Source organism: Drosophila subpulchrella, chromosome X (assembly GCF_014743375.2).
Source record: "Drosophila subpulchrella strain 33 F10 #4 breed RU33 chromosome X, RU_Dsub_v1.1 Primary Assembly, whole genome shotgun sequence".
Classification (NCBI taxonomy): Eukaryota; Metazoa; Arthropoda; class Insecta; order Diptera; family Drosophilidae; genus Drosophila; species Drosophila subpulchrella.
In genome coordinates, this window is record NC_050613.1 from 11,307,352 (window position 1) to 11,324,709 (window position 17,358).

The window sequence follows — 17,358 nt, forward strand, 5'->3', positions numbered from 1 at the left end:
GCCCCTGGATGCTGCTGATTTTTGCTCTAATGGCTGCCAGCGCCAAATGAAAAGCTTCGCGTGAAAAAAAATGCATTGCAAACCAATTTTTTACTCTCTCGCTTTTTCTTACCACTCTTTTTATTTCTTTTTTTTCGCCATGATTCCCTGCATGGTTTCTGACTAGCTTTTGACCAAAAATTCAACTCCCTTCCAAATTTCGCTTCTTTTTTTTGCATACAATTTTTTTATGATATTCTTTTTTGGTAATTTTTTCAGTTCACGTTTTTTGTTCTTTTTTGATTATTTTCTTTTTTTTTTATGTTAAACTTTGGCCGTAAACTAACTTTGTCGGGTGGGGCTTGATAGTGTCTGGGGAGAATTGATGTTGCAAAGGAGGGCTGTGGGGGCTTTAGGGGGTTAAGGGTACGGGGTAGCACCAGTTCGAGCTGAGCTGGCCACGTTAGTTATTAGTCGGTGGCCCTGTGGGTTGAGTGAACATGAGAGCGGCGATAAATGTCTAGTTCAGCACTCGAAAAAAAGATGCCCCGAAAACGGTGGAAGCGGAAAACATTGATAAACCAAGGGGATGAGAGGGGCGGGGCAGTCGGAAAATGTGGCATCGGAAAAACTACAAGATAATCGTAAGCTTAATTTTCCTCAAAGGAAGGCATCAATTAAGCTGAAAATATTTGGATGCAAATGGTATTCATAAGCAGTAAGCAAATTTTATAAATTATAAATATGCCTCTTAAGAGCGAGTCTGATTTATGATGAATTTTCTAGATATTATTTAATTTCTGATTAACATAAAGGGAATAATATTTGGAGAGTATTTTCGACTTACTTCTTGAATACGTTTTTCATGGACTTAAATGGCTTTTTAATTATATACATATTTCAATGCGCTATAACTATATACATATTTATAAGAAATACTAATGTCTGTCCTGCTTATATATTAGCTATTACAAAAATTAAGCCAAAAGATATACAGAAATGTATTGAAATGTTTAGCTTTTTTGGGTATATCTCATTTCATAAAAACTTTATATATTAAAGACAATTTTTATATACCTACTCCTAACTTTTCATAGACTTTTTCCCAAGTTATGTAGAGAGGTTCAACTTCATCGCAGCGATTGCAGAGGGAAAATTGACATCGGCTGGCTGACCAGCGAAAACGAAAACTAAATAAAAATGCAGTGCAATTTACGGTTTGCCGAAGGGTGGGGCGCTGGGTGGTGGGCAGTGCACCTAGATGAAAGTCAATTGGGTGGGGGTGGTGGAGAAAGTGGGGAGGGGGCAAAAGTGGGCGGATGGAAAACGACTGCCAATTTCATGCTATGCTCTCCCTCTTTTGTTCACATCGCTCTCATCTCTTGCAGCAATCTTCTGCTGGCGCGGCTCCCATTTCCCCCTTTTCCCCAATGAGTTGTTGTTCTCATACCCTATATAAGAAAAATATTTCAAGGGATATTATATCTTAAAATATAATCCACGTATTCTGTTCATGTTCTGAAAAATAACTAATAACTATGATTTGTACATGTCCCACAAATAAATAAAATATTGAAACGAATTTTAAAAGATAATAAGTTTTAATACTGAATGAGGGTAGCGTAGCATTTTCTAATAAATTAAGGAACATGTCACAATAATCGTATTTAAGAGGTACCTCCTATTCGAGTTGATGCCTCAATCATTTGATTTTTCCTGCATTTTCCGCTACTCTGTGCTGCGCATATTCTGATGTACTATATGCGCTCGTCGGGTGTTTGATTAAATTTACAACAACGGAGCAGACGTAGAATAAAGAAAGGAAAAAAAGTGGGGAACCGAGAGCTCTCTTTCTATAGGGAACCGCCTTCGGGTCTCTACTGCGCCTGTCCATCGAACCAATCGATAACCAATAACCAATACCACATGACCCATGGCCAATAACCAATACCGATGGCTATACAACTATATATGTGTATATTTTGTTGCAGGCGTGGCACCGAGTGGTTTTTTGCTAATTTGTAAAGGGGAAGATGTCGAATACCGAGAGACCCCGAGCTAGACCAAAGCACCGAAATAGGAACAGGATTCTGGATAGGTCCTGCACCCCGGATGATGCACTGGAGAATCACCTACAAAATCTTTTCGAGGAGCAGGAAATACTTCACAACCTGCTCATTAACCATCGTCCAGTGATCAAGTCCCAATTGGAGGATCTTGGCGGCGAGAGTAACTATGAGTTCGACACTCCGGATGAGGAGCCGGATGAAGAAAAGGAGCTTAACTTAAAGGTAATTTATTGCTCTTTCTTAGTTTATTTGATACTTACATACTTAGACTTAAATTATAATGTATTCATTTATTTTATTGTATCTGCCAAAGGAGCCTATTGAGGAGGAGCCAGATTTGAATAACAAGCCAGAAAATGTAATCCTGGCCGAGGATGTGGTGGACGACTCGAGTCCTCCGAAATTTGAGGATATTCCGTTCATTCCGCCGCGAATGTATCCGTATCGCAAGAAACACATCTCGAGTATGATTTTACAGCCTAATTCGGTGGGCAAGTGCACCCCACCGAAGCTCACCGGCCAAGGCTTCGATCCGCCCTTTCTGTATCCTGAGTTCATTGCCAAAAATGAAGAAAGTCGTGTAAACTGTGAGTCATCTATAAATAATGCTGGGGGTATATCAAATCATATGATAGTGTTCTTATTTGTCGCGTTCTTTTTTCGAAAAATGGCAAAAATAATAAAATATAAGGTTTTAATGCTAATGGATGGCAAAAGGCATGACATTCCTTATTCGGACCCTTATTTGCGTTATGCCAACCAAAACACTGACTATTTTTGAGTGACAAAAATAGAATTCAGATTGTAGTCAAAAATTAACTTTTTTAAGCGGTTTTTCACTAGTAGCTTCGCCAAAATAGGGCGTACAGCTAAAAGACCGACTGTTTTGAGCAGCTTGCTAAAAATGCTATCGATCCCCATCACCTTAAGGAACAATTATTTTTTGACCCATTTTCGCATTTTTTACAAGGGGGTACCTCGGGTTTTTTTGGGACTCCGATTTTGGCCAAAAATACTCATTTTGTAGTGGTTTTTAAGTCGTAGTTCAGCCAAATCAAGGCGTACAGCTAAAAGACCAACTGTTTTGAGCAGCTTGCTAAAAATTCTAACAATCCCCATCACTTTAAGGAACATTTATTTTTAGACCCATTTTCTCATTTTTTATAAGGGGGTACATCAGTTTTTTTTGGAATTCAGATTTTGGTCAAAAATACTAATTTTTAAGTGGTTTTTCAGTCGTATTTTAGCCAAAGCAAGTCGTACAGCCAAAAGACCGACTGTTTTAAGCAGCTTGCTACAAATGCTATCGATCCCCATCACTTCAAGGAATATTTATTTTTTGACCCATTTTCGCCTATTTTATATTATTTCTTTTTTTGCAAAAAATTGCGAAAATTAAACAATTTTAGGTTTGAACGCCATTAGATTAAAAATTAAGCCACGAGTTCAACGAGGTATGACATACTACATTCTGACCCTTACTTGCGTTATGCCAGCCAAAACTCTGATTTTTTAGATCGAAAAAAAGGGTTTCCGATTTTAGTCAAAAAACTCTTCATATCATCTGTTGTATTTATTTTTAAGCTGAATACTTTATCCTGAGTAATGTTACATAAATCCATCTTTTTTATAGACATATTTACTTTAGTGGATAGTTTGGTACTGCAAATGGAGCGTTTTCTTAAATTGAGCGAGCGTCCGATTGGCGATGGAGCCATAAAAAAGCGTTCCACAGGAACGGTAGCCAAATGTAAGTCTCAAAGCCAGTTAAAAATAGATCGAGTGGGTCATGCCAAATATACGATAACTGTCAATCCTCGTTCGAGGGAGCCAAAACAACACAGCCAGTCCAGTAAGTTAAAACAAATCATAGAAAAATCCAAGTTCTGTAAGCATAAATTGATCGATTCTGCAGAGAATCATCGCTTGAGCAAAAAATTGGAGCAATTACATAACAAAATGTCGAAAATAAATCAAGAAACGGAATTTGATTTGGATTGCGAATTCGGCATGGAGCACATCGAGAAATTTCGAGCCAACAAGATTCGTGATGACTTCCCTGGAGAATTCAAAGGTGAATTGGATCCGGAGAAACCACCTGAAATTGCAGATTCTGCTGAAAAGGTAGTCGGTCCAGAAGAAGGAGGTAAATTATCTAAGTAAACTAAAAATAAATTACGTATTATATGATCTATTTATATTGAGCAGGGGCAAGAGAGCAGGCCCAAGGTATTATACTTCCCTCAATGGAGAGTGAATTTTCGCTGCTTTCGATTTACCAAGCGGCTAATGCCAAGGCCCGCAAAAAACAGCGAAAACGTCAGAGAAGGGATGGCAATATCACTCCACGACCTGATACGCCCATTACACGGACTTGCTCGCCCATCGAGGAAGATCCTCCCAAAGCCTCGGGCCAGGGCTCGTTTTATGAAATATTTGCGGGTCAGAGGGACCCCGATCAGCCGGAAACAAACATCCTATCGCCCTGGCGTCTTCTCAAAGCCAGAGGTAAGTTATCGCTAAGTTAATAGACATTTTCCATAAGAAGACAATCCCATAATCACAGGACCTCCACCATTGGAGGACTGGCAATGGGAAATTATAAGGTTTATGAGACGGTATAATAAAGAAAAAAAGCGTAGGCAAAAGTTAGCAAAAAAGACGAAGGATGAGAAAATACCGCCTACAAAACCGAATCCTTTGGCTAAAATCATAAAAAAAATAGCCTACATTGAGAGAACTGAACAAAAATACCCGAAATCGCGTATAAATAAGAATAAGCCGAAGAAACGACCAAAGTTTTATAAAGCCTATCAGAGGCAAAAAGAATGGCTTAAGTTGTCACGACAATACAAGCGAGTTCAGTACTTGTACCTCTTTAAGCGCGAAGATCTCTTTAAGAGCGATCATAAAGTGACAAAGGAGCAAGAACGTCATTTAGACAATATTCGGCCCCAAAAACCCGTAATACCCAGACCCATGCCCAAAGTAATAGTACCCGATATTCCGGATGATGGATGGCTGGATGGTGAAGACCCCAACGTGGACCCAAACGCCCCCGAGCAAGTGGACAGGGGTCAGAGGTTGAAGAATCTCCTCATGGATGGTATTCGCCTGAAGCGGCAAGAGAAGTTGCTTCACTTGGTACCACCCGAAGATCCTCTAAAAGCCGTCTACTTACCACTGCTCCAGAGACGAAAGAACTTGCTGTATTTAAACCGTTCGACGACACCGGAAAGGAAACTCGAACCGGAATTGGATATAGATCTGGATAGTCCCAGAAGCTTTTATTCCACTTCCATGGGTCTCAGTGCCCGGAGCATTTGTAGTGTCCGGAGCAGTTGTAGTAGCCTCTCCAGTTCCAGTTGTTCCAAGTCGATAGCCTCAGTCAGCACCCTCTTTTACGATGCTAAACTTCCACCACAAGATGTACAAACGGTAGAGGTATCCCTCAAAAAGGGGGACATAAAACGCGATAAGAAGAAAGCAGCTCGTTTACGTCTCTGTGAAGCTGGAAATCTACAAGAAAGCGAAGAAAAGAAACGCAGAGCAACACGAGGCTATCAAGAGGATAAGATTAATGAGCTAGAAGAGCAGGATACGGAAATACAGCCGGAACAGACTTCGGATTTCCGGAGATATTACGATATAGATGCTGTTTCCCTGCAGATTCTGCAGTGGATGGCCAAAATGAAACCGAAGAAGCGCAAGAAACCCATCGAGGCTCAGGTTAGGATCGCAAAATATCTAGATCATTTCTACTGGGATCGTTTGCTGCGCGATGAGCTATTCTTCCATTGGTTCGTCAACGAGGGTTTCTTTGCGGCCCACTATCTCACCCAGGTGAAGGAGGCCAAGGAGCTGGAGGATCTTACCAATGACCAGCTGGATGAGCAGATTTGCCAGTACATAGAAGAGGTGAACAAGCCGGATGGGGAGAAAATCACACTGACCTGGCAGATGGGCCACGTGATGGTGACCTCCTATTTTCGTGTGCTCCACCATAGAGCCAGTTCGGAGAAGAGGCAAGTTGAGGATAAATTTTTACTCAGATCCCGCATGGCCATTGCGGTGGTGGAGCACTTTCAGGGGGAGCAGGGTCGGGAGCTGATGAAGGATCCGGTCAACTGCCGGCGATTGATGGAGTGGGCCTTCCGGCACGAGAGTAGGATTCTACAGGTCTGTAATGAGCCCCTCGTCTATGCCCAGGAACGGGCTGGCATAGACACCTGCCTGGTGATGCGTACCCCCAACCTGGAGTCCTTCAATGAGTTCTACTTTCGTCGTGTGATGCCCAGACCCGATGCCCTGGCCATCAATCCGCTGGTCAACAAAATCCGGCGTTATCCGAACCGTGGACGTCTCCAGCCCCACGAGTTCGATTGCCCCATTCAAGGTTGTCGCACGGGTCTGAACTCCAAGATTCTAATGTCCCACTTCCTCACCGATCACTGTCGCCGTTTGGAGGAACTTTGGCTCTCGGATCGCATGGTTCTGATGTTCTATCCCAGTTCGTATCCACCCACACCGATCTACTGCATTTGTGTGATCGCTTTGCTTGTCAAAATGCCAAGCAAATCGGCACCCGTGCCGAGGGTTGTATTGAACGAGGAGTTGCCCTTGAAATATCTGTATTTCGCTGAGCATGCACCCTGTTTCCTGATGTACGCCCAGGTTCAAAGGGCAACGGTTGAGGGCACGGCGGTGCAGAAGCTTCCGCCAACAGCAGGTCAGTTGGATGACAGCGATGGGGAAAAGAACACTGTCTTTATCTTTTGGCTGGCCATCCCCGATTTTAATCTCAAGAATGTCGCTTGTCGAGTATACATTTATTGCCAAGATCGCAGTCTCAAGGGAAGGTCCCTCTTGAAGTTCACTAAAATGTCAAAGTTCAAGAGCGTGGCCGATTTGTTCATCAACCATCCGAAACACTATCTGGCCATCGATTATCCCACAATGGCAACGCTCACGAAGGATTTCAAGGAGATACTCTTTATCGAAGTGCGCTATGTAAACAAATTGGTTGACGAATCCGATGATTCTGGGGATGATATATTTGATGTTTAAAAGTGGGTGAGGGTTAGAGTTTAGATATATCTATTTATTTGTATATTGGGTAACGAATTCTTATGTATTTTTATTTATTATTTCATTGCAGAACATCATTAAAGACAACTTTGACGAATATTTGCAGCTAAAGCGGTTGACTTTTAAAAGTCATATATATATTTTTATACGCTCTTGTGGCTGCCAAAATTGAAAAATTGTTATGTCATTTTTAATAAATAAGCATGTGGTTGTGGGTAATAAATTGAAAGCTGTTAAGTTTGTCTAAAAAACTAAGGGAATTTCCCATGATGGTTTGATATTATATTTATTAATAAGTTAACCAGAACCTTTATTTCTTATATTCATTTTAATATCTGGCCATCGCCAGAAAAGCAATCAAAGCAAAAAATGGGAATTTAAAATAAGCAAAGCGAAGCAGCAAATCAAAAAACAATTACGCGGCAAATGACATTATCAAATGTCAAATGTCATGTTCGGTGAGGCCCCCTCTTTCACTTTTTTTTGTTCTTGAACTCTCCCTCCCCAATTTTCTTGTATCTTGTATCTGGAACATCTCGTGTATCTCAAATACTGAAATGCAAAGCAGCAAAAAAAAACACAGAGAGCGCATCAAATTTGTTCGAGGCAATTTTTCAATTCATTGAAGTGGAATTCATAGGAAGCCCCGGACTTGGGAGACTCCGGACTTTGGATACTAAGCGCCACTTGACTTGTGACCCGACCCCGACCCCCTCGCTGACCTCCGCCCCTGGAAGCGAAAACCCCCTTGGGGGTGGGAGTATCTGAAATCAAAATCAAGATTTTTGATTCTTTTATACACGCGCATTACACCCCTCCGATATAATTTTTGGGGCAGGGGTTGAATGGAGTTCACTTTGTTTGCTGGGGTTTCTTTTATTCTCTTGAAATTGGCTTTAAGCCCGTTGTTTGTAAATAAATCTCTGATGCTTTTGTATTGCTATTTTATTCTTACATTATTGGTTGGCCATCGCAGAGAGCAAAAGTAAGTAGAAAACTTGGAGGTACTTGAAAAATTAACAAATGTTGGCCAAGGATACCACAAAATCTTAAAAAAATTGGAATTTATTTAAAACTTAGTGTAGATTTAAATTGTTACATTTTCCCATATATTTGTTTATGAAGAATTTTAATTTGATCTCCAGTTCCTTCACACAGCATATTATTATCTGGAAAACAAATTATAAAATAAAAAGCTTCCACACCTGAATGATTTACAGCATTTTTCACGCTTTTTAATAGTAGACCTCTATAAAGTTTTGTGAGAACAAGGTTTATTATAGGGAATTTTCCAAGTACAGCTGATTTATTGCAGTTAGTTAAGGACATCGCTTATGATGAGTTCCTGGCAGATCCAATGTCCCACCTGGATCTGCGATTCCATATGCATTCGGCGACTTATTCCGCCTGATATTGATGACCTCGCATTTATCTCGGGGAGGTTGAAAAATCGCCCTGACAATGACCCTGGGCCATGGCTTCTAATGAAAGTCAACACGCAGGACCCCGAACTAATGACCTGCAGGGGAGGTGGCCACCCAGTGGGTGGTTTCGTCTTTCATCAATCGAAGTAAAAGCACAGACGAGACCTTTTGGTCACTTTTGAATATGTCGATTACGAGAGACGTTTATTGATAGTGAACTCGACCCACGCCGGAATACCAAAATACCGAATAAAGAAAAACTATTAGCAGTGAAAACAGGCCTTTCTGCAAAGACAACGTACATATGTCACAACCCCAGAGGCAAATACAGGGGAAAAAATGAAAAATGATCTCATGGCAGAAATGGCATGACTGCCCAGGCACCGGAGGGTTAACGCTGCTGGGCACTGGTGGGTTAAGAGCGAGGGTGGACTACCTAGGGATGTATATCGTCTGAAAATAATGATATCATATATCGATACTAATATCTATGGTTTGTAAATATTGTATCTGATATAAATACTATAATATCACGCAGTACACTTAGGTAACTCTTTTATCTACGGGCTTACATTTTAACAATATATAATTCGATAGATAAATTCGATTAACATCGATATAGTATCAATCTTTAAAATCATTAATATTTATTATATGAATTTATTTTTAAATATACGTCGTGCGATAAATATAATAATATAGAATTATATATAATATATGATATAAAATTTATGATCCTAGTATATCGAATTTTAAATCAAATAATCGATAGATAACACGATTGATATTGATAAGTTATCAATTACTGATATTTGTACACGGAAGGTGGATTTCCTTGTGAATATGTTCCTTTGAACATATATTATGATGTGGAATACATTTTTAATGATCTGTAGTCCTCAAACATATTGCCTTATTTTACCATCTCTAAATGTAGGTGTGTCGGCATTCGTCCAATTGCCATAATTTATCTGTCACATGTCGAATGTGTGTCAACGTCAACGCAGAGTAGCAAAAGTAGTAGGATCAGCCACCGAACCACCCATCACCCATCACCCATCACCCATTACCCATTAACCACCACTGAATCACCCACCTCCTGCAGCACCACACATCATCATCAGTGAGCCACCACCCACTGGGCGGTGTTTTTGGATCTCCTTGCCGGCCGGTCAGCTGTCATTAATATTTATTATGTCACATGCATGCCCGGGCCCAAAACATCGACTTTGACTCCCGGTTACGGATACGGATCCCGTTTCCAGGTTTCTAGCTTTCGTTCCGGATTCCCAGCCAAAATACGTGCCAAAGCAGCTGGCCAAGAAGTTTCGGGTCAAGGGTTTTCAATATTTTAATAAGCCGCATGAATATGCCAGCCAATTGGCGACTAGGGCCAAAAAGAGCCTTAAACTGGTTACTTACCCACTTTTTACCACACATGTATGGTAAATCAAATTTATAATATTATATAAATATCTGATAGATATTTTCCCAATAACTTCTTTTGATCTCCTTTGCACCTGAACCGCATCCCGCCCATAATGTCCAGAAGCACAATGGGCTCATTAGCCGTTTAATGGAATATGTAATGTGCCTGGGTTGAGTTGATAAAGTGACGATGAGAGTGGAGTGGCTAGTTTTTGGGTGATTTTCCGTACTGGTTCGATGCGTTGGTGGTTGATGATGGCCAACGGTTGTCTCTCTGCCCCCCCCCGAAAAACTAACAAACTAATCCAATATTTTTATTACGAAATGCCATTAAGGGTCATTGAATATTGTGGCATAATAAATAAATGGCCTGGCTATAAGGCAGATATATGCCATAGATATATATATATATGGTACATGTGGGCCTGAGTATAATCCCAGCTATCAACGGCATCATTATTCAAAGACGGATTTAGCGGGGCGATACATATGGGAATGGTATTACGAAGGAGGGGAAGGGGTCTACGGAAAAACTCTGACACACATACATCAAAGCGTCTTAAGTCCAGAGAAAAGCAGACGTTTTATTCCTACGAGTTGACTACTCAAAAAGCGATTTTTCTGCCTGTCTTGAATGTGCCACCGAAGCCATTTTCATTAATAGGAAAATTCTGGGGAAAAGTCGGTGAGTGTGTGTGTGAGAGAGAGGGGATTTTATGGCAAATCCTTTAGCCACTTGCCAATTGAAAATAAGCCAAGTGCCTGTATGTGCAATATCTCTCGTTCTTGTTCCCTTTCAAGGCGGCTACCCATTAATAAGCCAGTTCACACCCAAACACCTGACGCCCTTGGCTCACCTTCGGCACCACCCACATGCCACCCACATCCCAACCACCCACTCCTCCTCCTCATTTTCCCGGTTAGCCACTCAAGGACCAACACGGCCAACGTGCGCTTAATTAGTCCGTTTTGTTTAAAACGATTCTGATGACCATGGAGCTGATGATGATTCTCATGTTCCCCATATACGTAGGTCCATATGTATGTAACGTGTGTGCATATTCAGATAAATGCATGTACACATGCTTATATATGTTTGGCCGTTCCTTTTCTGTACTCTTTATAGAGGTGTTACGATTTTGGGGTCCTTTAAAAATGTCTTATATATTATTTGTGCTTGAACTGTATTTAAGTCTTTTATATCACTATTTTGAGTTCGAAAATTGGTTTTTATATATATTATTATTTAAATTTGTATTTAATTGATATGTTTCATTACAACTCACATTTCGGATAATATTAAAAACGAATATAAATTTATGTCTACCATTACAGCGAAAACAAACAACATTTCCTGAACAAACCTCTATTTTAGTAATATGAAATGATGTGATGATGTAATATATTATTATTATGTTATTCTTAAAAGGAATTTAATCCTATTTTTACCATTGCAATGAAAATAAGCAATAGCTCCAATACATAACCATTTTTTTATCACTACAAAATACTTTCAACTCTTTTTTTATTGTATCTTTAAATTTTTTCAAAATTTCAAAGGGTATCTGTAGATTGTTAGCTTCACTTAAGATTCCCTTAGACATTTTTTTACCCATCGCACTTCCTGCAGGAGCCGCTTGTTTGCCAGCAATTCAATTTGCCGGCTTTCTATACTCGTACACCCACTGTTTTATGTATATTTCTTCGTTTTTTTTTGCATTTTCCACGCCGGTCACTTCTCCCACTTTTCACTTTTCCGCCGCGCTTTTCTTTCAGCCCATGTTTGCGTATGTTAATCGAAATGTTTGGCGGCCTGAATGGGGGGCGTTGTGTATATATGCACATGCGAATATACCATTTTTTTCATCGCACATGTGTAACGCGGCTTTGTTTAACATTAAATGGAGGTTAATACCTGGCAGCACGTCCATTTTGCGCGGAAAGGGTCAAGTGCAGCATCAGAACGGAAGGGTTGTATGCGATATGTCCGACATATTGTGGGGTTGGCATCTGCAGCCTGCAGGATATCGGGGGAATCGGGGGCCAACGGGGCTAATGTTATTGCCACCACATTTGATTGTTGTCCATTTTCCCGGCGCCTGCGGTACTTTTTGGCCTCCTCGCATATGGCCCCCCATCATTTTCGATTGTTGTTGCAAATAGCCGAGTGATTTTACGGTTAATTGATTTTAAAGCGATTTCGCTTAAATGTTATCTCTGCATTGTTGTTATTGCGGCTCCATCACGAGTGGATCATTTGGGATTGGCAGTGGGTTTTGGCTGAGGTTTTGGTTCTATTTTTTTTAAATGTCTGATTACATTCAGGGGATTTTCTTTGTTGTCGGGGTAATTAAAGTACAAGATGTGGGCTGAAAGCATGGAGAACGTTTATTCCATTAAATACATTAAAGCTGTCGTTTTCATAATGTTTGAGACATTTTTAAGACCGTATCAGCTGCTCTTTATTCGTATTCCCCACCTTATTTGCCTCGGCCAACCAATTTAGCAACTGAAATTGTTTCATATCGACAGCGAGACAATCGGTACAACGTCAATTATGGTTTAGCTTGGGGAAATATTTACCCCCCCCCACTTCGCTTTGGAAATTAGAAACCATCCACCTAAGTGAGCAACAAAGGTCCTGGCCAAGATTGTACTCGTGTGTTCATTAAAACAATAAAAAGAACACACGCTCAGATACAGATACAAATACAGCTACAGATGCGGATGCGGATAAGGAACCGAAGGCCTAATTATGATTTCTCCAACTGACAGCGGTCAAAGCAGCCTTGGGAGGTTATTATCGAGGGGTGGCCTGCCCCCGAAAAAACCTTTCCTTTCCGTTCCGAAGGTCTATCTGTGCGTAACGCAACGTAATTACACAACATTCTTAGTTGGGCATTTCGCCAGTGGCTATTTGCCCATTGGTTTTACGAGCGTGCTGCACTTTTGCGGCCATCATCAAGGATCAGGAACCAGGACAGCCACGACATACAGGACATCAGCACATCAGAGCATCATCAGCAACCCCGAAACGAAAAACTATCCCACAATAACCGAACCGAACGGCCGACTAACCGAAGCGGTAACTGTGACTGTTTACTGGAGGCTGTGCCACCTGTCCGCCCACTGATTTTGTGGACGTCCACTGGCAGAAAATGATAGTAAGTTTAGCTTTAATAAGAAAAAAATATTTTTTTTAAATAGTATTTTTATATCTGATATATCTTTGTTTTTAAGAAACTACACTCTTCAAGAGTATTCAGGTATTTACGATATTATTTCAAAATTCTTTTTTATCAGGATTTTTAACAATCTTGTAATTTGTTTAATAGCATTTCTTATATCAATTAAAGGTATTTTTTTCAGTGCATTCTCAGTCCCAGGAATTTTATTAGCAGCTTGCGTGCAAAAACATTTATGAAATTCCCAACCCCATGGAGGACATCCTGGCCTCACCACTCTCTCGTTCTCTGTCTTTATGTGACGACGCAGAATGATACGAAAACGTTTCGTCATAAACTTCAATAATCGTAAATATAGATTTCTCCATTTCCCCCAATCCCCGTAGGTTGAAATTAATAGTTTTAGGCTTTCGTCCCAGCATCATCGCATCGCATTTCATTTTCCCGTTGCCTGGTCAGTTATATTGCCACCCCCTTTGGCCGCCCAATTCCGTAGACCCCGTACTTCCCGTAAACCCCCCGAAAAAAAACCCCTCTATTGGCCGCTTGTGTGTAATGCACATTTATGTCGCCGGACAGTGGCTAACAGTTTTATCGTTTCGTCAATGTCATAAATTCTGATCTAGTAGCCGAAATTGAACTTAATGCGACATAGACACAGCAGACGGGCAATATGTGGAAAAAGTAGAATCACAAGATGCTGTTTTCGGAGGTACAGTTGTGCTTTTACAAAAAGAAGCTTAACTTGTAGGTTTAAAACCACGTTTAAAGGTGTCTAGAAGTATGCAGTGAAAAATATATTGCATCGGGATCTATCTAAAATAAGTTGTTGCATACTTTTGGGCAGATTTATAAGCTATATCAAAACCATAGGGATTTGAGTATTGTAAATATTAAGATCTGTTTTAGATTTTAGAATTTTGAATTTTTTTACGAACCTTAAGAAGATTTTAAAAACATTTTATAAGGCCCATTACTCAAAATGCCCAATCTCAACTTTCTATCGTATGCTCATTCGTAGATAAGTATCTAACGTAACCCCTAATTTAAGACCCTGGACCTTTGTAAGATATCGAGATGTACTTACTGTCCCTGCCAATAATTACCCATTTGCCTACCCCTAACAAATGATATATGCCAGGGCACATCGATAATCGCGTCTGGATAAATTATTGTGGTCCCCTTTGCAAAACCCACTTTCGATTGGTAAACCCAAACCCCAATGGAGTTTCGGCTGGTCACTGATTCAGATCCTGGTTTGGGCTTATTATTTATGTGGCAATTAGCGGTGCATGCTTTTAGGAACTGGCCAAAGGCGAGCGATTTTAATGACCGTTTGAAGCGCATTTCGTTGTTGGCACTTTATTTTTATTTATTTACGTACGAATGCGAATCGAGGTTTCGGTTTGGGTCGGGGGTTAGGGAATTCCTTATCAAGATGTTCGGTCGCCAGTTCTAATTGATAGGGCGGGCACGCCCACCGCCACCCAAGCCGTTCGATATATAGTCGCGTGTTCATAATTTGAGCAAAAGTGGAGCGGGGATTTGGGTTTTATAGAGGCAGAACCCAGAACTCAGAACCGGAGCCCCAAAATGCCACGGAAAATCCACAAACACATTGTGTGCTAAATTACTAAATCAAAGGGTGGTTCGACCTGGGATTTTCAACGGGTGCGGGTCAGTTTTACCAGGGATTTGCACAATTTCTTGGTACTCGTAGTCGCTGTGTTGGCGTGTCGATCGCTCATAATTCGCTTTCGGCCAAAACGACATGCAAGCAAACAAAATCGAAAATTCAGCACGAACATTATCGATAAAATTGCCATTAAAGCACCGCCCGGCGAACCTTATCGATAGTTTGCATCGCTCTCCGTCGGAACGGAATGGAACGGAAGTCGATTTGGATGATGAATGAAGCCCGATGAAAAGGGGCAGATAACCCCGGGCCAACTTTCCCCCCCATCCAATCTGGCCAATCGACTCGACAAGGGTTAACCAAATGCCAAGGGGCGGGCTTTTTGGTTTTTGGGGGGACAGCGGGCCAAAACAAGCGCTTAAAAACAAAGAAAATACTTTGGCTTTGCTATAAATTAGATTGATAGATTAGAAATGTATTAAATTTACGGCCCTACTAATCGCCTAAGTATTAATTCATAATTTTTATAAGAATATTCCAATCCATGTTAAATCGTATGGGTAACTTTATATATGCCTTTATACGTTTCGAGGTTCGTGGAAACATTTGAAAGTTAAAGGTCTTGAACTTTTTTTGTTTTGAGTCAAGTTATGATATGCTGAAGGTGTAATTGAAAGATGTTTGTTAAAATATTTATTGAACTGCTTTGGCTGTCAAGGGAACATATTTCTGGCTCGAAATCGTAGAAATATGTGTTACTGAATGGCTTATTTAATTACCAGGCCTGCTTTAATCTTTCATTTTTTAGCTTGCCCTCTTTTCCCTCTCGATTCACAAACACACACATCTTCATCCATTGCAAATAATACAATTAAATAAATTTACGTGCGCCACGCAATCTGCATACATAACTTGGCCAAAGGAGGAACCACTTCACCCGCTAGAAACCACCCAAAAACCATCCCCTCCTCCGAAAACCACCCATTCAAGGACGGGGGCAGCGCCTGAAAGTATGCAAGAATTCATAAAACCCCAAGCCAGCGGCTGTAAAGAAATCAAATGAGTTCGACTGGAATGGAAGGGGGGGGCTAAAGCCCGAGAACTCAGTTCAATCATGCAAAGTGGCGACCAACTAAAAAAGAAAAGCGGAACGGCCAAGGGGAAATGGAGGAAAATCGCGGGGGAAAATCTTTGGGAAAGGGGATAGTAGCGAGAGCATGACGAAAGTATTGCCAACAAATGAAGTCATTTGCATGCATGACAATTGTTATTGCATATTTTTTGGCGCACGCGCTAATATCGAAATTGACAAAATGCCCCAAAAACCAAAAACCCCCCTCATCAATTGAACTACCCTTTTATGCCTTTTATGCTGGATGTGCTGCTCCCCCTTGTCGACAAAGAAATTTATGCCACATAAAGAACTATAAACGTCTATAAAAAATGAAAAAGAAGAACTGACAGCAGGGCAATAAAAATGAATTGGCGACAACTCCGGATATATGAGAATATGCTATCTTTATAAAGACGGAAATTGTCGAAAAGTGCGAGAGATTTAACAGCATTTTGCGGCTTGTCTGGATTTTTTTGTTCGCCCCTTATTTTTTGAGGGGGACTATTGAATCGGAAAGGGTTTAATATACAGCAATCTGCTCTAAATTGATCTCTTACTCAAGATGAAGTCATCTCTTGGGAAGGCTATGGTGGTTATTAAGTTTCGGGGGTGTTAAAGATGAAGTGGAAATATATAGAGTGTAAGTTTACAACAATGATGGTTGTTAAAAATGTTCACAACATTTATTTATACTTATATGTTACATCTATTAGAGAATTGATATCACCTATATAGGATCCTAAAAGTATGCAGTAGAAACGAGCGCTTCGAGTTTTTGGACTCCAAAAATATATTATTGCATACTTTAAGACACCTTTATAAGTTATTTTGTAAGTTTGATAGCACACTCGATTTAAGTATTTTCCTTTCAATTTTGGACTTCATTTTAAGAGGGAAAAAATATACAAATGAGAGTTTGCTTTTTAGGGGTATATCGTATAATAAAACAACACGCCCAAAAGGTGCAGTCGATGTCAGTTGGCTTTTGGCTTTGACATTTGATGAATTACACGCATGGCAGAGCAAAAAAAAAGGAAAATAAAACAACAACTAGAATCAACTACACATCTAATTAGACTGGGGACACCATTTTATTGCACACTCACTTAGAGTTCGTGGGTCGAGGGTCGGAGGTCGCGGAGTGTGTGCCTTTCGAGGTGTGTCCCGGCGATTTTTCACACCACTTGCGGTGGCTGTTGTTGCTGCTTCTAATTAATTAATTAGCTTGATGACAAAACAAACGCGCTGCTGATGAGCTCGAAAAAAAGAGAATATCGTAATGGAATTGGAAAATGTAAATTTAAACGCGGCGACAAGGTTACAACTGATGTACAAATTGGCATGTACGGAAATTCTTAAGAAATCAGGGGTTTTAATGTAACAAAAAAGTTGATAAGCACTTAAATATAAATTCTTTAAAATTCTATACACCCTG

At 40.4% G+C, this 17,358-nt stretch overlaps 1 protein-coding gene across 2 annotated transcripts in view; it reads left to right on the plus strand.

Moving 5' to 3' along the window:
* LOC119557796 overlaps positions 1-7,338 on the plus strand; it is a 54,297-nt gene extending 46,959 nt beyond the window's left edge. Inside the window, exons 3-9 of one of the 2 annotated variants that reach the window (XM_037870699.1) lie at positions 1,971-2,270; positions 2,362-2,635; positions 3,682-3,900; positions 3,964-4,194; positions 4,257-4,556; positions 4,615-7,121; positions 7,207-7,338. In XM_037870699.1, the coding sequence (XP_037726627.1) occupies positions 2,013-2,270; positions 2,362-2,635; positions 3,682-3,900; positions 3,964-4,194; positions 4,257-4,556; positions 4,615-7,115 (3,783 nt within the window). In that variant the 5' untranslated portion in view covers positions 1,971-2,012 and the 3' untranslated portion in view covers positions 7,116-7,121; positions 7,207-7,338. The remainder of the gene's footprint in view (positions 1-1,970; positions 2,271-2,361; positions 2,636-3,681; positions 3,901-3,963; positions 4,195-4,256; positions 4,557-4,614; positions 7,122-7,206) is intronic. The other variant, XM_037870700.1, reaches the window with a different exon arrangement.
* Positions 7,339-17,358: the final 10,020 nt, after the last annotated feature.